Source organism: Xenopus laevis, chromosome 1S (genome assembly GCF_017654675.1).
Source record: "Xenopus laevis strain J_2021 chromosome 1S, Xenopus_laevis_v10.1, whole genome shotgun sequence".
Lineage (NCBI taxonomy): Eukaryota > Metazoa > Chordata > Amphibia > Anura > Pipidae > Xenopus > Xenopus laevis.
Window position 1 is genome coordinate 192,803,761 of NC_054372.1, and position 23,692 is coordinate 192,827,452.

A 23,692-nucleotide genomic window follows, 5' to 3' on the forward strand; every position below is an offset into this window, starting at 1 on the left:
ATCCCTACTTATATATTAATTTCCTCTTCCTTAAATGCTAAATTCAGGAGCCGCTTGAAATTTCACTTTGGAGTGACAAGAGAGACCCAAAATAAAACCAAATGAATTCCAATTGATTATACACATTTTGTAAACATCAAACCTGCCTTATTGTATGCGCAAGCATATGACAAATCCCCAACATTGGTACAAAAAACAACACGGAACAGTTATCTCAAATATAAGTTAATGGAAACAAGTCTTTATTAACTTTTAATATCCGAAAAATAAAACTCTTATAATTCTCTTTACAGCAAATATATAATATCAGTGCTTTGGCCATAATAAGTTAAAGGCCCTTTATCATAAAATATATGTTTTTTTTTTAAACCTTTACTCATACTGAATTTATATTCCCTATTATGTTCCTACATATACATAACAAAAATGTAGTAAAGTTAGCAAATACTAAACTATGTTGATACTGTATATCATCATCCTAGCTTCTGTGGTATATATATATTTATATATAAATAGTACACGCAGCTAATATAATAGGTTAGTTTCTTGGCTTTGTTAGTTGCCGTGTACAATGCGAGATAATATAAAATACATGCTTGGCGAACATTCGTGCGTACTTGCTACAACGGCAGCTACAGGTTAAAAGGTTCAATACTGACATAACTAGTCTACAAGCAATTAGCAGTAAAGGTTTGCATTACATTATAATGTGCCATCAAGGCAATTCATATACTGAAAAAAAACAAAAAAAAAAAACAAGTCTTTTGTAAACTTTTTTTTTTACGAAATGTAACTTCAAGTGGAAATAAAAATAAAGATTTTTTTTATATATATCTATATATATTTACTCGTCAGTACACAGACTTTACAACTTCAATTTGTGTTACCGTGGAAAATAAAATTACCTTGAAAAAAAAAACGTTTCAAAAATATTACTAGAAAATCCAGAGGGAGCGGGAGATCCCATTCTGCATATTTGATGCAAGCACTTTAAAACGTACTGAAAGACGTAAACGAAAGAAATCCACAGGCTGAAATAAAACATCAGTGGGGAGCCAATGCCGAACAGCGATAGACCAGGGACTTAGAAATGCCCAGCCCTCAGATCTTCTACGCTCTACTGTAAGTTTCATGGGTGCAAAGCCTCTGAACCTAGTCTATCCCTTGCCCAAATTAAAAGTAGTGTTCGAGTCGTGGGTGGCTCATAAAATTCACATTTACAATTAATTTAAATTTTGTAAAATCTTAACGATAAACTTCATCAGACTAAACAATGGAATGTCAAATCCGCTATATTAGCCAGAGCTTGTGCATTTGAAGGCCCACGATTATCGTACTTATAACCGTATCATTTGAACTCACACTACAGTTGGTAGTTTTGTGTTTACAAGAGCTGGGTACCCCATGGTAGTTTTGCAGTTAAGATCAGTGACCTGCTCGTACGCCAGAATAGCAACATAACTAAGCAATATAGTCAATAATGTTGCATTAGATTGATTAGAAGTGTACCTATTGTCGTATTATTATTATTATCCTTTGTGATAAAGGAATATAAAAAGGCAGTGAAATATCTCTTAAAAAACTGTTGTTTGTTTGACGTTTGCTCTCTGTAAACATAACATTCTATACTAAGAATGTAAACTAGATCTGTAAATCATAATTTACCATATACTAAACACCAAGAAGCCTCCTCTAAACCAGCCTCCTTATCCAACAGCTGATATCCACCCTCAATTATAGTGGGGGTAGCAGCAAATTTACAACTGTAGCCTAACGTCTGGTCTCCTCCATACACTAGTGTGGGTATGTGTATGTCTGCACAATTAGGAGTGTATCTGGATTGCCTGATTGACCTTAGACTGGCACACAGGACACAACGGTAAATCTTTCTCACAGATCTTGTTGGCACAGTCCATGCAGAAAAGGTTGTGGCCACACGGAACAAGGGCAGCAATAACCTCATTGTCAAAGCAGATAACGCAATCGTGCTTCCGTCTCGTCTCAGGCGGCGAACTTGAGGTGGATCCGCCGTTGGAAGAAGAGTAGCTGTTGCTGCCGTTGGAGAACGCAGGGATGTAGATAGGATGACCGGCCTCGCTTGTGCTTGAAAGGTCACTTTTTGTTAGGGAATATTCCAGACTCTCAGGAAAGGTTGGAGACAGACTTCCTCTACGCCGAGATTTTGTGCTGGCATCACCACCGTAAGCAGAGGGGGGATTTCCTGTTTCAAAGGGCGCCCAGATGGTTTCAGAAGATGACGGTATTGAGTCCAAAGCAGATGCATCACTTAGATCTTCTGATCCCACAGCGGGCATGGTTTCTCCAAACCAGAAAGTGCCTGTGCTGAAGGGACTTGAAGGACTAAAATCAGCCAATCTACTATTTCCAAAAAAGGATTCAGTGGAGCCACTACCCAGAGAACTAGAGCTATCATTTCTGTAGTTGGAGATTCTGTTCATTCTGCTCCGTCCGGGAGCAGTTGGATGCGCACTTAGCCACGCAGAAGCCAGGTTTCCAGTTTCAAAACTCACGTCGGTACCGTTATAGTGGAAATCATTTTCTTCATTCAACTCTATGAAATTGCCAGTGCGCATGGCTATGTGCATTTCGATTTCTTCACGTGCGCGATCTACATTCTCTGGCATCCCTGTTACTTCGAAGACTGGCTCTTTATCACGGCTTGGAGTGACTATATAAGTGTGTGTCTGTTGCTGTATACGTTTAATTGTAGCTCCCTTTGGACCAACAACAAGGCCGACGACCCGATAAGGTACCCTGACCTGAACTGTAGTTTGACCTGGTATGTTTGGGGCACACTGTACGGTGCCCACAGAGGGGGCATTTTTGTTGCGAGATGCTCTTATCATAGAAAAGTGTTCGGCAGCTGAAAGGATTTCCCTTTTAGCCATGGCTACATCCTCTTTTCTTCCAGTAACCACAAATACTGGCTCTTCCCCGCGGACCGGTGTCTTTATGTAAGTGTTTGTCTTGGCCCTCAGAGCTTTGATTTTGCAACCTGCGTATAGAACAAAAAAAAAAAATGTTAAAATACATTCCTTGAAAATGCTAAGATGCTACTTAACAATTTAAGCTGTAGAATAGTTAAACTGCATATCCCGCTAACAAACCATGGAGAAAACTGGGTTGTGTAAGAACGAAATCTTTTAAATATCTGCAGAACGTCAGCATAAAATAATACAGTAATATGCTATATAGGGCGTCAAGGCAAACAGCCTTTCTTTGGAGCCCACAGCCACATATATCATTTTTACATTAAATACTAGAGATGCACTGAATCCACTATTTTGGATTTGGCAGTTCCATAACTAGACATCCTTACAGTCCAATGGGAATGTGTAGGTGTAGGTGTGACTTAAGGACACTAGAAGTGAAAGGGCAGTGGAATCCAACTTAGACCTCTAAAGGGAGCTTCAACATTTGACAGCCCCCTTAAGTGTTAAAGTGGCCATAGACGCACAGATAATATAATAGGAAACGAAATCCTAGGAAAGATTGTATTTGTAACATAAATGGCTATTTTTAGATCTTGCTCTAATTGGCCTCTAAGAATCTGTCTTGATTTCCCCTACAAAGGCTCTGAGATCAACAGTTTGGGAACCACTACTCCAAAGCAGGCATTTAACCTGTGGCTCTTGTCGAAGGGTAAGGGCACACGGGCAGATTCGAGGAGATTAGTGCATCCGGCGACAAACCTCCTCTTCTTCGGGCGACAATCTCCCCGAACTGCCTTCCCGCCAGCTAGAATGAAAAATCGCCAGCGGGATGGCACTCGCAGTGCTTCTTTTTCAGAAGACGCCCAAAGTTTCCTCGTGAGCCAACTTCGGAAAATGAAATGCCGCGAGTGCCATCCCGATGGCGATTTTTCAGCGTGAAGGCAGTTTGTCGCCCTGAAGAAGAGGATATTTGTCGCCGGGGCAACTAATCTCCCTGAATCTGCCCGTGTGCCCTTACCCTAACAAGTAAAGCCAGATACCCATCGAGCTGGATTAAATATCCCACCATACCAGCAATGGGTGTTTGCTGACAGGGCATAATGGGAAGCCAAAGTTATAGGTCCACCACCCCAAAGGAATCCTGATAATCCTTTGTGCCTTTACACTTTACAGATCAGCTCATTTGAGTGTGTTGTTTATTTTATCTCAAGGAAGAATCCTCTCAATGTTCTAAAATGCAGATCTTGCATAGATGGCACTTTAGAACACACATACTTGCACATGCTTTCCATTGCATGATATAACTTGAATAACTGTTAAAAAAAATGTGAAAACTGATCTGTGCCTCAAAAATACAGCACTTCATTAAAACTCTGCAACACGTGAAATATGCAATGAATGCAATAAAACTGTCAAATATCCAGTAAGAAATAAACATAAAAATGTAAAATCATTGCTCTGTGGCTTGAAGCTGATCCTAAAGGAAGCCATAGACCCGCAGATATTATCGTACAAAATGAAGATTTGTAATGTATTGGGTGCTTGTATTGCGGGATACAAGCTTACCAATATCGGCAAAAGACTTGGATATAGGTTGGCTCATCAATTGGCCAGATCAAAAAACTTTGATGAACACTGGCCAGGGTTTACTGAGGCATCGTCAGATACAAGTAGAATGCTATTGTTTCTACCTGTGTATCTGATGATTCAGCTCTAAAAGGTGTCCATACACGGACGGGCAGATTAAAGACGGCGATATTGGCCCTTTAGACCAATTTGGCATCTTATCTGCCCTTATGTGGGGGCTTCCGACGGGCCAAAAATTGGCCTCATATCCATCTGGCAGTTTCGATTTTTCCCGCAATCAAGGACCGCATGAGATAGTTGATGCAGTCCTTCTACCCGTCGACGCCCATACTCTTCAGTGTAATCCGATCGTTTGGATTAACCTATTATCGCCCTGCCGTTAATGGGCATATCGGGGAAAGATCCGCTCGTTTGGCTCCCTCACCAAATGAGCAGATCTTATAGTGTATGGCCACCTTAAGTGTCTGTACTGAAAACAAACAATGGTCACAAGAAAGGCCGCAATTGTTAAGTCTATGGCCACCATAACCCATCAAAAATAGATTTCATTGCTTTCTATGGTGTGAATTACATGGTCTATAAATTGCAATTACTCTCAACCCAAGGAAAAAAACAGAACCCCTTTTCCTGCCCACTTGCATGGTGCATTCCTACACCAGGTCCTAAAAAACAATCCACTCGAGAGTGGAGAGATACTAATGTGTAATATTGTACAAAGTAGTGTAGCTTTGCACTTTACAATTGGTTCCACAGCAGCTCTGATAACATCAAGTAAGTAGGTAAGTAGGGTTGCCACCTTTTATAAAAAAAAATTACTGGCTGGCGGGGGGCGGGGCCTCAAAGGGGCGGGACGTGGCGTCAAAAGGGGTGGGACGTGACGTCAAAAGGGGCGGGCCACGCCACGGACGCAAGAAGAGGCAAAAGAAAAGGTACGTTTACAGGGGATTGGGGGCGGGCCGAGGGGGTCTTTTTAAGGGTATTACAAATTTACCGGCAGTTACATTGCCGGTAAATTTGTAATACCGGCCCCAGCCTTGGCAGGTATTTTACCGGCTAGGCCGGGTGGCAACTCTACAAGTAAGTGATGTCCTGTTGTCATGCTTTGTGCCTAAATCAATACAGTATTAACTACAGGTACGACTGCTTCTTGAATGAGCTCCAAGGGGTGGGGGCAATTCTGTTCTATTTAGTGCTCTCACACTTGTGTATCTCTCATTCCTTCCCCCACTTTATGGCTGAGGTTTTACTTGTTTACCAAGTATCAAGGCATGATTCTTCTATTTACTCCACTGCCTGTAAGCGATTTAGCGAAGAAGATGGTAGGTTTGGCACATTCCTAAAACATACAAAGAATGAACAATTTTTAAAACTAAAAACAGAAAATAAAAAACAGAACTTTTGCAGGTTCTTTAAAATAGTGAGCTAAAAACAAAACAAAGACAAAAACCCAAAACGGAGTCAGTATAGATAAAATGATGCACAAAATCTTTTATGAAGGACTCGAGACTCTAAAATCTAATCAATAATAATAACCTATGCACATTAGGGTTAGAATGGGCCTAAAGGGGGTAAAAAAACCACTCAACTGCCTGGTTTGTGTGATGAAATGTCACCTGATGTTAAGGATTCAGTACGGCGACACACTCGGATTCGGCAATTCCAAATTCTGCTGTAAAAGGCCCAATACCAAACCGAATTATGGATTAGTTTCATCCGCAATAGTTACCCCATTATGGTATATACAGGTTAACGGTTATCCAGAATGCTCAGAACATGGGGTTTTCTGGTTAACGGATCATTCTGTAATTTGTATCTTCATACCTTAAAGGATCAGTAACAAATTTTTTTTGTATAAAAAAATTTTTTTTGTTAGTATAGAACGAAAAAAACCCACAAAGACATATTAAACTTTTAAATGCTAAGTCTTGATTAAGAAATAACTTACCGAAACTCAGCTTGCGCTCCTCTTCAGAAAAGGTGACACGGCGATGATCCATTATACGGCGCTTGATTTCTCCTCCCTGGCTATCTCCTATAAGGAAAACAGGGAGGAGAAATCTAGCCCCGCACGTTGGATTGCCTTTTCTGAAGTGGAGCGCAAGCGGAGTTTTGGCAAGTTATTTCTTAATAGAGACTAAGCGATTTCAACGTTTAATTTGTCCTTGTGTTTATTTTTCAACTTTTTTTTTAAATATAATTGATGTTACTGGTCTTTTAAGTCTACTAGAAAATCGTGTAAACATTAAATAAACCCAATAGGCTGGTTTTGCTTCCAATAAGGATTAATTATTTCTTAGTTGGAATCAATTACAAGCTACTGTTTTATTATTAGAGAGAAAAATGTACACTTTTTTAAAAAAAAAATCGTAATTATTTAAATGTAATGGAGTCTATGGGAGACCCTCTCAGTAATCTGAAACCTTCTGGATAATGGGTTTCCGGATAATGGATCCCATACCTGTAAATAAAGGCCAATTCCATTAGAAGTCTATGGTGGCTCATGTCGGACAGAGAAATAAAAACTAAAAATAAAAAAAACAAAGGACTGATTACATGTGAACAACTTCACTCTGTACACAATGGGCCAAAGTGAAGCGATTCCAACCCCTCCCAGAGGCCAAGGCATCACAGTGTGGGTGTAACAGGGCAAAACCTTTTGAAATAAATAACAAAAGAGGCATAAAGGTCTATAAAGGCCATTGTCGCCTTCTCCATTACAAACCTGAGTGGAAACGACAAGCCTTTGTTTTGTCAGCTCTGCATTTATACCCAGCCACCTTTGCACCATTATCTTATTATTGCACATACTTGGGAAAGAAATCAATGCGCTGCTGCATATTTGGTTTCCCGTTGGTGACAGATCGCATCACGTGCAACACATCTCACTCCAGCATGCATTATGCATGGGATTTTAAGATCTTGATATTTCCCCAAACACAAGCGAGTTGATTTCTAAGGTCATTAACAAAATGAATGCAGGAAACAACGTGCCGTGTAAGTAGCCCGCTCACGTGGCCAAAAGGGGGGGGGGGGTGCTCTCACTTCAGGCGTTAGTGTTGTTTAGTCTCTCTAGGGGCTCGTTTGTGGCCGATTATCAAAGTCAGTGCTAGAGGCATTCGCCGACCCACAACCTCTCTACTTTGTGCACATTTTGTACAGACAGGGACTCGCTCGTTTGTTTAGTACATTGTGCAGGGGGCCACTATTGTTTATGGTGGCACCGCTCACTTCAGGCCTTACTCCGAGCACCGTTAGTAAAGGTATGGGACCTGTTATGCAGAATGCTCAGGACCTGGGGCTTTCCGGATCTTTCCGTAATTTGGATCATGCCTTAAGTCTACTAGAAAATCATGAAATAAACCCAATAGGCTGGTTTTGCTTCCAATAAGGATTCGTTATATCTTAGTTGGGATCAAGTACAAGCTACCAAACGAGCGGATCTTTTCCCCTAAAGGCGGGGCGATAACGGGTTAATCCGATCAGTCGGCCCTAGGGGCAAACAATTGGATTATAACGAAGGAAATGGGCAACGACAGGACAAGGACCGCATCAACTAGCCGATTCAGTCCTCTATTACATAGAAAAAAGCAAACCTCCCTGATCAATATCTCGCTGATTTTTGGCCACGGATTGATCGGGAAACCCATGGGAAGCCCCCATACACAGGCAGATAAGATGCCGAATTGGTCTAAAGGACCCATATCAGCAGTTTTAATTTTCTGCCCGTGTATTGCCACTTTTAGTCCAGAGAGACCCAAATTGTTTTTCGAACCACCCACACAACGTTATAGCAAAGTCTTTTACTTTACGCAATCTTTTCCTGTGAACTAGCAATTTGCAACCTGTGCTTCTAAATTTATGGGGGGAATACGGCAGCTGTAGTTTGTAAAAACAAAAGGGGGTTCGATTATTCTTAAATACGGATATATACATATGAACCCTATGGATTATTCTGCTAGGTTCCTCTCACAAATGTAACATATTTAGCCTTTTCTGTCTGCTCACTCCACCTAGTAGGAAATATAAAGGCCTTTCCCACTGTGAAGACGCCATATACTGCCCAATGTGTGACCAACGGAGCTGCAGGCTTAAAGGGGTGGTTAGTATGTTATAGAATGGCCAATTCTAAGCAACATTTCAATTGGCCTTCATTATTTATAGGGATGCACTGAATCCAGGATTTGGTTCGGGATTCGGCCAGATCCTTCTGGCTGGCCAAAACAAATCCTAATTTACATATGCGAATTAGGGGCGGGAGGGAAATCGCGTGACTGTTTGTCACAAAACAAGGAAGTAAAAAATGTTTTCCCCTTCCCACCCCTAATTTGCATATGCAAATTAGGATTCGGTTCGGTCCGATCGAAAGATTCGGGCGTTCGGCCAAATCCAAAATATTGGATTCGGTGCATCCCTAATTATTTATTTTTTTATAATTTTTATTTGTCTTTTTCTTCTGACTCTTTCCAGCTTTCCAATGGGGGTCACTGACCACATTTAAAAAAACATTTGCTCTGTAAAACTGCAAATGCATTGTTATTGTTACTTTTTAGTACTGGACTATCTATTCAGGCCTCTCCAATTTATATTCCAGGCTCTTATCCAAATCAGTGTATGGTTGCTAGAGGAATTTGCACCTTAGCAACCAGACTACTGAAATTGGAAACTGGAAAGCTGCTGAATAAAAAGCGAAATAACTGAAAAATAATGAAAACCAATTGCAAGTTGTCTCAGAGTATCCCTCTCTATATCAAACTAAAAGTTAAAGGGATACGGTCATGGGAAAAAACATTTTTTTAAAATGAATCAGTGAATAATGCTGCTCCAGCAGAATTCTGCACTGAAATCAATTTCTCAAAAGAGCAAACAGATTTTTTTAGATTCAATTTTGAAATCTGACATGGGGCTAGACATATTGTCAGTTTCCCAGCTGCCCCCAGTCATGTGACTTGTGCTCTGCTAAACTTTAGTCACTCTTTACTGCTGTACTGCAAGTTGGAGTGATATCACCCCCTCCCTACCCCCCACCCCAGCAGCCCAACAAAAGAACAATAGGAAGGTAACCAGATAGCAGCTCCCTAACACAAGATAACAGCTGCCTGGTAGATCTAAGAACAACACTCAATAGTAAAAACCCATGTCCCACTGAGACACATTCAGTTACATTGAGGAAAGGAAAAACAGCAGCCTGCCAGAAAGCCTCTCTCTCCTAAAGTGCAGGCACAAGTCACATGACCAGGGGCAGCTGGGAAATTGACAAAATGTCTAGCCCCATGTCAGATTTCAAAATTGAATATAAAAAAATCTGTTTGCTCTTTTGAGAAATGGATGACAGTGCAAAATTCTGCTGGAGTAGCACTAATAACTGATGCGTTTTGAAATAAACATGTTTTCCGATTACAGGATCCCTTTAATTTAAAGGCGATACCGTACAAGCGGCAATACAGGTGTAAGGCCACATTGGCTTGTTCTGTTTCTCTGGACTGAGAGCCAGAACAATCAGAACTTTAGGAAGTGAAAAGGAGCTGCTGTCTATGGTCAACATCAATTAAACGTGGGCAGTTTAACTTTCTCTGTCTCCATTAGTAGTTGTGAGTGCATGTGGGTGGCCAGGGGTTGTTTTATGCCCTTATCCCCCAGATTTGCACCCAGGGACCATCATCTGCCACTAGTCAACCTGGAAACGAACTACTGGGGCACAGTGCTGCCGGCCTCAGGCATAACCAAGAGGGTAGGTGCCACTTACAGTAGCAGAGCCTTTTTTTCATTAGGAATAGCAGCTCCCTATAACTTCCAGGGATATGAGGGGAGTATTGTGCATTTAACTCATTATTAGCACCTCACACCCATAATATGACGGTCTCCTTGCGGGCGGTTGTATGCACTCCATCCATCCAAATTGGCCTACTAATTTAAAGCCCAGGCGTGTTTTGAAAGTACGAACTAGCCAAGGTACGGATTTGCGCTACTTTTTGGGCCTTTAGCTGGTTTGTAATTAGGAAACCAGCCAAAGTTTTTTCTTACCCTGATGTACCAAGCCTGCGTCTCCCAATGCATGTTGGGTAATGTAGTTTTTGTTTATCAACTTGCCAACTTTAATGTAAGACTGCAATATCCAGCATGCAATTGGGCCGACTTGTGTAGAAGATGGGAGTTACCAGATTTTGGGCACTATACCCCCGTCTCTCTTTCCGGTGACTTTCCTTAATTTCGGACAATTTTGGGGCAAAAATCTGCTGGCCACCAAAATGTCTTGAGGTTCACCGTAAAAAGCATGGGTGACGGAACTCAAAATTTGCAATATAAAAACAATGTACCTACTATTATGGGGGGGGGGGGTCCTTTCTCCCACACCTACAACACATCATAGACTACTAAATCTGGCCTCAATGGGGTTTACGAACGCTGGGAGACCTGCTTAAAGAAAGAAGTCAAATTCCCAGGAACTAAATAAAACATATTCACACCCAAGAGGTTCTCCCCTGGTTCTCACACTTCCAACTGAGGCAGGCAGTAAGAACTCAATTCCAAGGAAACATAACACTCACAACTAGTAGTATAGAATCAACCCTTAGAGCCACCTCCACCAAGAAGCTGGTTACCACACTTTACTCCCACCTACCCACTATAAACCCCCCATTTAACGCTGCATGCGTAACCTGGTGTAAAGACATCTCCAGAGATCTGGAAGAAGATGACTGGGAAGAGGCAACAGATTGGGCCTATGACTACTTAGTCTCCACCTGAGACAGACTGATCCAATTCAAGCTGCTACAGAGACTCCACCTAGCCCTACTTCAATAGTTTCCTATGAACAGACGGGACTCACCTCAATGTCCCAAGTGTAATGCCCCAGAGGCAAATTACCTACATCTTATCTGGTCCTGCCCGCGAATCCAAGAGTTCTGGTCTCAAGTTCTCACATACACCCAGGAAAAAATGTCATTGCTAAAGTAATAACTCCTAAGGTATGTCTCCTGGGTGTAGTTGAGGAGGTTACACCAAGGGCCGCCATGAGAATTCTCTTTAGCACCCTGCTGTTTTATGCCAGGAAATGTATCCTTCTGAACGGGATGTCCCCCCAGCCCCCTACACTCAATTCAACACTCCCAGTAATACAAATTACTTATGCTGACAGGGGTTGCCCCTAAAAATATAACTTGGTATGGTGTGGTGAGACTGGCTGAACGCTACGGAGGACCTCTTACCCCCAGGGATGCTGGACGAACAGGGTGTAGAAACCCGTATCACTAGAATTCATTTGGACAATAGGTTCAGAGCCCAGGCCACTGAAGGAAACTAAGGAATTACCTGGGGATTTAAGACTCAACGTGTACGGAAACCTCCAACTGTGTATAAACTACGCTGAGATGACTAGACATGTACAAGGAACCATCAATGTTTATTGTTTGTTTGTTATTGTTGCAAAACGAAAAATAAAAACCTTTAAAGAAATAATGTGTAGAGGTTGACCACTTTTACCAATATTTATAGACGTATATGAATTAGGGCCTTATTGGGCCCCTATACCTCCTGGGCCCCCTCTGTAGTTACGTCCCTGGTGACGGGCGAATCTGTCCTATTTTGCTTCATGGGAAAATTAGTTAAACAGTAAAAAATTCAAAAAGGCTTATTTTCACATCAATTCATTAATTTCCTTAGAATTTTTTTCTCTGCACATATTGCGCTATTTTTGGGCTACTTTTGAAGTGCCTCTTGGCTAGTTTTGGGCGTGTTTTGTAGCCGACTTTGGCTGGTTTTCAGAATTAAGAGAAACATTCAGTGTTGCTACTGGGATTCCAAAGCTCTCTACGAGTTTTCAGAATTAGACCTGACTGCCATCCTAGGAAACTGGCGGAATATGGATAAGGCTTTGGAGTCCGCTCAAGTTGGCAGTTTTGCATGCGACTCCCCCAGGGAAACCCAGGGACACTAGTGATGGGCGAATGTGTCCCGCTTCGCTGAAGAATTCGCGATTTTCCCTCGAAATGGTGAAGAATTTGCGAAAGTCAATGGGAGTCAAAATGATTTTGATGAGCGTCAATTAGGGGGCCTGCGCCAATTTTTCTACGCGCGCCTATTTTGTCCAAATGCATTAAAGTCAATGGGCATCTGAATAATAACTGGGCGGATTTTTTGCGGCAAATTTTCATCACAGTGCCGAGGATTTATTCGCGGCAGTTCACAGCGAATTGGTGGCTGGTGAATGTATTCGCCCATCACTAATGGAACCCCCTTATCACTATCCACCCCTATAAGTAGCCACCAGTCCCAGTGTGAGCCCCCCAGTACCTCACAGCCCCCCAGCCATTAGCAGCCCATGCGGAGCCCATTGGAGGGCGGGGCTTAAAGGCCTGGTCAGCTTTCCCGGCTCCCTATTGGAGAGAAGAGCAGCAGCCATGTGTATTCAGCCCCTGTCTCCTCACATACTCACCCTGCCGCCCCACAATCTCCGCCACATGCTCAGAGCTGGGCACGGGCACTAGTTCATTGGTATTGACGCTCTTCCTGCGGCCCGACTGCTCCGCACTCCCCGGGGGGAACCCGGCCTGACACCCCGCACCGCCCATCAGCAGAGCCGCTGCCTCCTCCGCAACCTCCTCCCCGGGCCTTTCCTCGTCCTCCTCCTCCTCCAGGCTCAGCGCGGCCAGACTCAGCCTCATCTCCTCGGGCTCCAGCAGCAGCAGCTCAGCCCCGGCTCTCCAGGAGGCTCCTCCCGGCATGGTGGCGGCACAAAGAGCTGAGGGAGGCGCGGCCGGTCAGTGGCGCCTCTTCCCCCGGACACACAACCTCATCCTGCCGCAGCCCCGCTACTCACAAGTCCTCGTTAATGTCTGACACACAGGGCCCGGCCGTTCGCCTTTTTTTTCCTCTCCTTATTACTCTCTTTGTTTCCTCCGACTCGAGCGGCCACACCCCTATTTCCCGGCCCAGAGACTAAGGAAGCACAGGATTGGCTGGCGCAATGAGCGAACGGATAATGTCGTTCCCTGATTGGTTGTTAATAAGATTGGTTTCGCTAGCAGATGGCTATGAGGAAAGAAGGCGCACACCTAGCCTGGGAAGAGGAAGTCTGGGATTTAATGGGCGGGGCCGAGTGACGTCACCGTGCTATAACTAAAGAGGATATGGGCGGGAAAAGTGAGCTCATTCTTCCTCTGGGCAGCGTGAGGGGATAACGAGTCTCGCGATTAATAACTTTATTACCGACAAGCATTACCAGTGTTATAGGTGGAGCCCAGGGTTGTCAGGTCTAATTTTCTAAACCAACCAAAGTCAACTACAAAACCAGCCCCAAACTAGCCAAGAGGCACTTCACAAGTAGCCCAATATAACACGACGTGTGCAGTGAAAAAAAAAGAGTCTTAAAAAAATAAATGAAAATATGTGAAAATACGACTTTTTCAATTTGCACATTTTTCCGTGAAGCAAAGTGGCAAAGCTTCACCCCCTTCACAAGGAGCATAATAACTACAGAGGGGGGCTCAGGAGGTATAGGGGCCCCATGAGGCCTGAATACAAATACCATTTCAATAAATAACTGGTAAAACAATTCCACCTCTAGACATTTTGGTGGCCAGCAGATTTGTGCCCCAAAATTGTCCGAAATTTAAGGAAAGTCACTGGAAAATGCGAGAATACTGAGCCCAAAATCTGGTAACTCCCGTATTCTACACAAGTCAGTCCCATTGCATGCTGGGTGTTGTAGTCTTACAGTAAACTTAGCAAATTGTTAAACCAAAACTACATTACCCAACTTGCACTGGGAGACGTAGGTGTGGCCCATTAGGGCAAGAAAAACCTTTGACTGGTTTCCAAAGTAAAAACAAGCCAAAGGCCCAAATCCGTACATTGGCTAGTGTGTACTTTCAAAACCCACCTGGACTTTAAATTAGTAGCCCAATTTGGCTGGAAATCCGCCAACCTGGCAACCCTGGGTGGAGCGGACATTTAGGGGCAGAAGTGAATTTTCGAATGAAAAAAAAAATCCAATTTCGAGCTATTTTTTGTGTACTTTGATTCGAATTTGAAAAAAATGTGAATTATCCTGTTAACTTCCCATTGTCTTGTTGTTAGGCTGCTGGGGGGAGGGGGGGGTGATATGTTATTTTTCAGCTAATGAAGTGTAGGAACCCATAGGAACATGGCCCCTATGGCACGGTTGTTCACCTTCAAACACTTTTTCCAGTTCAGTTGGTTTCAGATAGTTCACCAGAAATACAGTCATATGAAAAAGTTTGGGAACCCCTTTTAATTCTTTATAATTGTGTTTATCATTGGCTGAGCTTTCAAAGTAGCAACATCCTTCTTATATATAACATGGCTTATGGAAACAGTAGTATTTCAGCAGTGACATAAAGTTTATTGGATTAACATGAAATATGCAATATGCATCATAACAAAATTAGACAGGTGCATAAATGTGGGCACCCCAACAGAGATATTACATCAATACTTTGTTGAGCTCCTTTTGCAAATGTAACAGCCTCTAGCAGGGCCGCTCCGGCCATGAGGCAAGGTGAGAATCTTGCCTCAGGCGGCACGGAGCGGCCAGTTACCAGGGGCGGCAAAAAGCCGCCTCTGGTAACTTTAAGAGCCGAATTTCCATTTTTTAAAACGGAAATTCGGCTCTTCTAGCGCAGCGAGCGCAATAGCGCTCACTGCACTAGCGATGCGGCCCCTCCTCCACCCGCTCCGACGCTGGTAGTTAGAAGAGCGGAGCAGGAGGAGGGGGCGGCATTGGGGCTGCTGCCTCAGGCGGCAGCAGCCCCTGAAACGTGCCTGGCCTCTAGACGCCTCCTATAGAGGCTGTTTCTGACCATTTGGCCATACAAAATCTCTCCAGTTCAGTTAAATTTGATGGCTGCCGAGCATGGACAGTCTGCTTCAAATCATCCATGATATTCAAGTCGGGGGACTGTGACAGCCATTCCAGAATATTGTACTTGTCCCTCTGCATAAATGTCTTTGTAGATTTCCAAGTGTGTTCAGGGGTCATTGTCTCTGCGTCCCTACCCCTGCGTAACTTCAACTTTGTGACTGATGCTTGAACATTATGGTGAAGAATTTGTTGATATTGGGTTGAATTCATTTGACCATTGACATTAACAAGGGCCCAGTAGTCCCTGAACTAGCCACACAGCCCCACAGCATGATGGGACCTCTACCAAATGTGACAGTAGGTAGCAGGTGTTTTTCTTGGAATGCGGTGTTCTTACTAATTTTTGTCTCATCAGTCCAAGCACTTTGTTCCAAAATGACTGTGGCTTGTCTAAATGAGCTTTTGCATACAACGGCGACTGTGTTTGTGTGAGTGCAGAAGGGGCTTCTTTCTCATCACCCTGCCATACAGATGTTCTCTGTTCAAATTGCACTGAATTTTAGAATGATGTACAGATACACCATCTGCAGCAAGATCAGGTCTTTGGAGGTGATCTTTGGGTTGTTTCACAATCCTCCGCATATGCCGCTCCTGTATTCTTCTTGGCCTGCCAGACCTGGGTTTTACAGCAACTGTGCCTGTGGCCTTCCATTTCCTGATTACATTCCTTACAATTGAAACTGACAGTTTAAACCTCTGAGATTTTAAACAGTTTTGTGGGTATCATGTACTTGCCTGTTCTACTGGATTTTTATAATTCAGATTTACAGGCTATAATTTTTGGGGGAGGATTGAGAAAGTCAATAGTATTGAAGTGGTTACACCGCACACCTGGAACTTTACTCACTTTTTCTGCTTAAGCGGTGCTGGTTATCCTCCGGCCTGACGAGGCCCTCCAATAGAAGCAATTTCAATTATGGATCCGCACACACCAATTTTCTGCAGTTTTCTTTAATTTTTATTCACCACCAATATCAACGTTTCGGGGGATATCCTGACGAAGGGAGGTTGTACCCCCCGAAACGTTGATATTGGTGGTGAATAAAAATTAAAGAAAACTGCAGAAAATTGGTGTGTGCGGATCCATAATTGAAATTGCTACTATTGGAGGATTGAGAAAGTCAGTTTAGTTTGCAGAAAAGGCAATACTGACTATGGGGCAAATTCACTAATGGGCGAATTTTCACCTGCGAAGGCTTCGCCACATTTCATGCCACTTCATCAGCTAATTTGCTACCACTACTCTAATTCACTAAAATGCGAAGTTGCGTCTCTGCAGCAGAACGCTGGCGAAGTTTCACTAGTGTAAATTCTTCAGCGCAAGCATTTCATTTTCATTTCTGCATAGCGAAACTTCGTTAGTACTCTTACTCTTAGGTCAATTTGAATATATATATCTTTATTAGAGATGTTGGTGCAAATGCTTGAAGTGGCCACTTATTATTACACATGTCCAAGGAAGCAAAATAAATAGACACAAGCCCACCCTAAAACAAGTGTGGCATGCCTCTCAAATGGTTAAAACAAAAATTTTTGATAATTAGCTTCATCTTATCAGTTTGCCAGGTCTAAGATGGCAAAGTAAACTCTGGGGAAAGAGGTAAAATTCACACTTTCATGGATTTACGGAGTAACAATCATTTACTTGAGCGAAATTCCGCCTGGAGATAGGGTGTAAAACTGCGCAAGCGACAGTCTCTTTTGCTAGCAATTTATCCTTTACGCCTGTTAGTAAATTGCCGATGTGCCTGCGGATGGAATTTCTAGCGAATTTTCACTAGTGACGGCCACTTCGCCCTTTAGTAAATCTACCCCATAGAGTCTAGTGGCACATGGGGTATGGCTGTACACTTAAGGTGGTCATACACGTGCATATTTTAGCTTCCCATGTATGAGTGTTGAAATGGGCCTACCCGATCCATATCAGCCTAATAATTGTCCAAAATCGATAAGGCATGTTTAAAAAAATTTCTTGGGGTGATGACTGTATTGGCTTGTTGATGGGGTCCTCACCTCGAAGGCCTGTATCCCCTTCCTTGTGATCAGCATAATATTGTCCACCTCAAGGTGGGCATATCGAGGAAAGATCCTAACATTTGGCCTCCATTATTTGCCCAAATTTCTACCCCACTTCACATTTGTAGTCGTGAATGAATGCACAAGAGGCCTGTTCTTACAGCAGGGTCGGTCAAAAGTAGGTGTAAAGTATTGAAAGGATTGGGCTGAGCCTTGCATCTCAGTGGTAGCAAAAGGCAAAACCACCACTGATCCTAGGGGGTTGCACTTCATATTTGGTGTTTTGGGGCATCTCGTTTTGTAGAAGTTATTTGCATGTCGATAGGGTTTTTGTTGTTGGATGAAAATTTAGATAATGTATAAAGAAGTACAGACAGAGTTAAATGTAGAAGTGTAAACAGGGACACATTTAAATGAAAGCTTTTAAACAGGTTTATGTTGTATTTAGGGTACGCAGGAGAAAGACTGACATACAAATTAAAAAAAGATGACAAAGACATAAGTTAAACAAGTAAGACTCTTGTAAACAGCATTCCATTAGCGCAAGGTAGGAATAACAAGCCGTACAGAATGCGCGAGTCTTAATGAGCAATGGAGCTCGTTATAAATAAACTTGATGAAAATGACAAGCAGCCAGAAGGGGCTTAATATGCAACAAAGAGACAGCTTGAAAAAAGTACGTCTGGCTGAATCACAGGGGGGTGATCTTGAAAGAAACAAACTGCAGAACTGACTAAAATATGGCAACAAGCAGCAGACTGATCAGGTTGGTTAGTGGGACATGCCAGTGCAGGATGGAGGGGGGCACAAGGTTAAATAAGGATTTGTATATTGAGGGATGTATATGAGCATTCATTCTGCATTCTGCTTGCACTCTTAGCCAGATGGAACAAATAATGTTCTGAGTAACATTTCCCTAATACCCACAAAACAACAAACCCTTCTGCCTTTATTTTTAGAGCACCTCTTGGGCACTAGAGAGGGTAACCCTGAATATGTATCCACATATTCAGACACCCTTATACTGTATGTAGATACTGGGAACCACTAAGGAATTCACAAGGCAGACTCGGACTGGGCCATCGAGACACCGGGAAAAAGCCTAGCAGACCCAGACCGGCTACCTGCCTGCCTAGTAATCTCCTCCCGGCCTCTATTGCAACCGCAATGAGTGAAGGTAAGGCTTGTGGCTTGGGCAGAAGCCCTGGGGATGGGGTTGTGGTGCCCCTCTGATGTGGAAGCCCCAGACCAATGCTGGCAAAAGGCATAAAAGATGTGGGTAATATAGAAACCTCTAAGCACTTATGTCTATAAGCAGATTGTCAGTGTTGTGGACTACATGCTGAACTGTTTCACGTGTAGTTGTGTACATTAGGAGCTCAGTGTTTCACCAATGAAAAAAACAGTGAAATGTAACAATGTTTAGTATCTCTATAGGAGAATTCATTTTCTGAAACCTGATGAGCAAGCCTCACTTCTCAGAATGTAAGCTGGCCATGAATGACTGGCCACATACTGATCTGATGTCTGATCTAATGTCTTAACACTTCTATAACTGACTGGCCTGCAGGTGGATTCATTGTAATGTGCCCCTATACTAATCCAGGTGGTCGGTGGCCTCATATGTATATGCATGCCATAGGTCAGACTTGCTTTCCCACTATAGCTGATCATCTGTAAAAGATCACAGTTTTACTGTCAGCCTAATTGGCTTTTTAGGAGGGGATCTCATATAGACCAGTAATCATAAGTGGTACATTAGTATGTGCAGGGGAAAGGTCCGGCATTTTTTGTAACTGCAGAGATCCATGAAGAGGGTTCTCCATGATAGGGAATGGACTCCCTAGAGCAGTGGTCCCCAACCAGTAGCTCGCGAGCAACATGTTGCTCACCGACCCCTTGGATGTTGCTCCCAGTGGCCTCAAAGCAGGTGCTTATTTTTGAATTCCCAGCTTCAAGGCAAGTTTTGGTTGCATAGAAACCAGGTGTTCTGCCAAATAGAGCCTCCTGTAGGCTACCAGTCCATGAAGGGACTACCAAACAGCCAACAACAACCCTTAATTGACATCCCCATGGAATTTTTCATGCTTGTGTTGCTCTCCAACTCTTTTTTACATTCAAATGTGGCTCACGAGTAAAAAAAGGTTGGGGACCCCTGCCCTAGAGAGTATGATGGACTCTGAGAGTTTGGTTCTGATACTGGATGCCCATGAGGACTTTGGTGTCCAGTGTCCTATTAAACATTTTGACATCCAGAATGTCTCCTTCTGGCCCTGGACTACCTAGAGAACATTGCTCCCACAGTGCTGAAAGTTGGCTGGGTAATCTCAGGAAGGACAACATTTCTAAGCTGTGGCATGGTGTCCCTCTCTTTTCTACACCGTGTGCCCCTTCCTTTTCTAAAATCAAACATCCCCCTGTTGCTTGTCCCCATTCTGGCTCACTCAGCCCCTACATTGGCCGTGTCCATATGCCCCCCCTTGCAGTAAATTGCATCAGCAATTTGATTTGATAGGGTCGCAGGTTAGTCTTTTAAAAATGTCCCCAGTGGTGACATACATGTCCAGATGGTTGTCATTTTGGACGAAAAAGGCCAGCTTCAGTCTTACCCCAGAAAGAAGGAGTTATGGAACCTGTTATCCAGAATGAGCGGGACCTGGGTCTTTCTGGATAATGAATCTTTCCATAATTTGGATCTTCATACCTTATGTCTACTAGAAAATCATGTAAACATTAAATAAACCCAATAGGCTGGTTTTGCTTCCAATAAGGATTAATTATATCTTAGTTGGGATCAAATATAAGCTACTGTTTTAGAATTTGGCTTATTTGAATAAAATGAGGTCTAGGAGAGAAGGCCTTCCCATAATTTCTGGATAACGGATCCCCTATACACACACACAAGCAGATGGTTCTGTTCACAATATTAGAAGCATGCTGTGAGCATTCATTCTGGAGAGGTGTTATTGTACAGTTTTTTATTTTTATCGTATATAATGAAGTGATTAATGACTGAATAAGGGTTATTACATCTTCTTCTTTGCGTCCAGCTCATTTAAATTCATGAACTTCATTGTCTTCAGCAACTACTGAAGAAGATTATGTGGAAAACGTGTCTTTTCAATAATGTGAAATCTGCCCATGATTATTAAATAGCTAACTGCCACTCATTTTGTGGAAATGTATATTTTATTATAGGTAAATCTTGCTTCCTAGATGTTTATTTATATATTACTTGTCACTGTGTTCCATTGTTGACATAGTGGCGGTTTTCCTTGTGTACTGCAGCCAGAAATTTATATTACGTGTTTGTAAAGCAGTGAAAGATACAGTATTTTGTAGACACAGTAATGATGAAGTTTAATTTATCATTTAGTCAGTAGATGGCAGCAACCCCTCAGTTTGGCCACATACTGGTATTCCCCCTGGGAAGTGTATAATATGGAGGAGGTCTGAGGCCTTATTAGTGTGTAGAGAGGGTGGAAAAGCCTTTTTGGCATTGAGTGAACATTTGAGAAGCCTGTAGAAGTTATTTTTCAAGCCCAGGCTCTGCAATGTAAGGACGACTATTGTGTAGGGCTTGTTGAAGACAGAAGGGCCCTTTAATAGCTCAGCTCAGAAGGCAGCTGTGGCCCCAGGTGAGGAGGTGAGTGTGGGCTAGGGTTGCCACCTGTTTTTATACCAGAAGAGTTCAGTTTTTCTAAGGCCTGTTCGGATCTTAACTTTCTGTTCTTAACCTTCAGCCTTGTGAAACCCGAACAATAATCTGGCCAATAAATGAAAACCAACTAAACACCAAGATACTCACCTCGACATGGCTTAGTTATTATCAATTGCAGATAATTTCTTGTTATTACAGAAACATAAATAAGCAAATCAATTAAAAAATAAGAAATATTTTTTTCTAAATGAGCATTGCTGTGTTTAAGAGCTTTCTGAATAACTGATTTATGTATAATAGATCCCATACCTGTAGTTAAAGGATTAGTCTTACTCGTCGGGCAGAATAGATAGAGGTAGGGTTTCTGTCCCATTTAAAACATTTCTAAAACTGGAGAGAAATCCAGCCAGTTAGATATAAGTGATGCAATAACCCTGACCCAGGATCATAACTCCACAACATCATTGTGCCTGGCTCTGATGTCACCATGCCCACCCCAACATCACTGCTCCACCCCCAATGCTATCTGCCCCACCCCGTTTGTTCAGGTTTAGCCACCAGCAAAGGTGGCAACCCTAGTGTGGGGTGGAGCCCCTGTGGTTAAGAAAGGGAATACAGAATAAAGGATTTAGGTTAGTCCTAGGAACCTGAGCTGATGCATGAGAGGTAGCATGAGATTGTGCAACAAATGACACTCAACAGGAGGAACAACATCCCTGGGGGAACCCCCCTCAATAGCCTCCAGCAGCATTGTCTTAGGTATTTAACCCAAGCCACATGTGCAACGAGGGAAGAGATAGAGAGAAACAATAAGATGTTGATGAGTTTAAAGACTATATAGTTGGCCACCAGAGATGACATTGGCTGGGATTCAATTTATTCACATTTAAGAAGGTCTGCAACGTTGATTCGTACGATCGGATCTTTGCGTCTCTGGCCAGCTTAAGGGGCAGATTTACTAAGGTTCGAATGGTAAATTCGAATTTGAATTTTTGAGTTGGATTTTTGGTCAAAACTCACAAATTCAATTTGGGAATAATCCAAACTTGACTTCCAGATTTATCATACCTAGACCCTGATAACAACTCGAATTTGATAGTACGCCACCTAAAACTTGCTGAGTTCATGTAGAAGTCAATGGCAGAGGTCAGTTGACCCATTTGAAGATGTTAATGGGCTTCCTGACTTTCAAGGTTTTTTTCCGGAAAATAACTCGATTCAAGTTCCTTCTAATTCTATTCCAATTCGATTCATATTTTTGGGTCGTTCCTATTTGATCATCTCCTCCTAGCTGTAATCTTGCATCAGTTAGCTTTTAGCAGTCTCTTAATAATGTGCTTAGCTATAGTTCAACTACTACAAGGTGGTTTAGCCAGAGATGTGGGACTGATCTAGGGTTGCCACCTGTCCTGATTTCACCCAGACATCCCGGTTTTTGGAAGAGCTGCCGGGTGAAAAGTCCAGATTTCTAAATTAGGAAGTCCGAACAGGACACTGAAGTAAATGACAATCACTGATTGCCACATAATCAGTCATGCCCCTGATGTCACCTGCACCAACCTGCCCCCTGTCCATTTCTGCCGAAAAAAAGGGGCAACTCTAGACTGATCATATGCACATATATTCTGTATAGTATAATGATTGGGTCTTATTAACAGCCACTCATAATACATATATAGTATTTTCCTTAGTGTGAGTGCAGATTTTTGCAACAAGACTGCTGCTGAACTCCATCCACCAGTCGGTCACTCAGCTGCTTTACTGAGCCACATATACCAGATTAATCCATATGGGAAACATTCACACATGGATATGCTCTGCTAACTCACAAACTGTTACACTGCTTTTGACAAAGCTGCCATAGTGATAAAATTGAAGTTATGTAGAAGTTAAACTATAGCTAACTATGTGACCAAGAAACTGCTTATAAGGCCCACACATTGTACTATACAGACTGTGTGTGAGTCACCAGGGTCTGGAGTGGCTGAATAAAGGTGGACATACGATCGGATCAGATGAACATCACCCAGTGGCCATACTGGGGCAAGATCTGCTCATTTGGCAACATCTCCACTCCAGACAATGGGGACTCACACACAGTCTGTATAGTATGATGGGTAGACCTCATAAGCTGTTTCTTGGTTTACATAACTTCCATTTCATCACTATGGCAGCTTTGTCAAAAGCAGTGTAACAGTTTGTGAGTGAGCAGAGACTACTCATGGGTGAAGTTTTCCCATATGGATTAATCTGGTATATGTGGCTCAGTAAAACAGCTGAATGAACCACTGGTGGATGGAGTTCAGCAGCTCAGTCTTGTTGAAAAACTCTGAACTCACGCTAAGGAAAACACTATTTTTCTAATTATATTATTGTATGACATGCACCTGGATTGCTGCTGGGCAAGAAACTGCGCAGATTTGACAGTATTAATTATACAATGTCCCTTATTAGTGATGGGTGAATCTGTGGCGCAAATTCTTGAAACGGCGAAAAAATTTTTTTGATACGTGTCAATTTTGACCGAGCTACAATTTTTATATGTGCAACTATTTGGTCCAAATTCATTAAAGTCTATGGGCGTCTGAATAATTT

At 42.6% G+C, this 23,692-nt stretch overlaps 1 protein-coding gene across 1 annotated transcript; it reads right to left on the reverse strand.

The window, feature by feature from the left end:
• Positions 1–221: 221 nt before the first annotated feature.
• Positions 222–13,407, reverse strand: mex3c.S (mex-3 RNA binding family member C S homeolog). The gene is given in 2 exon segments (NM_001097101.1): positions 222–3,016; positions 12,973–13,407. Coding segments are annotated over 2 exon segments (1,482 nt in total). The 5' UTR covers positions 13,262–13,407; the 3' UTR covers positions 222–1,823.
• Positions 13,408–23,692: the final 10,285 nt, after the last annotated feature.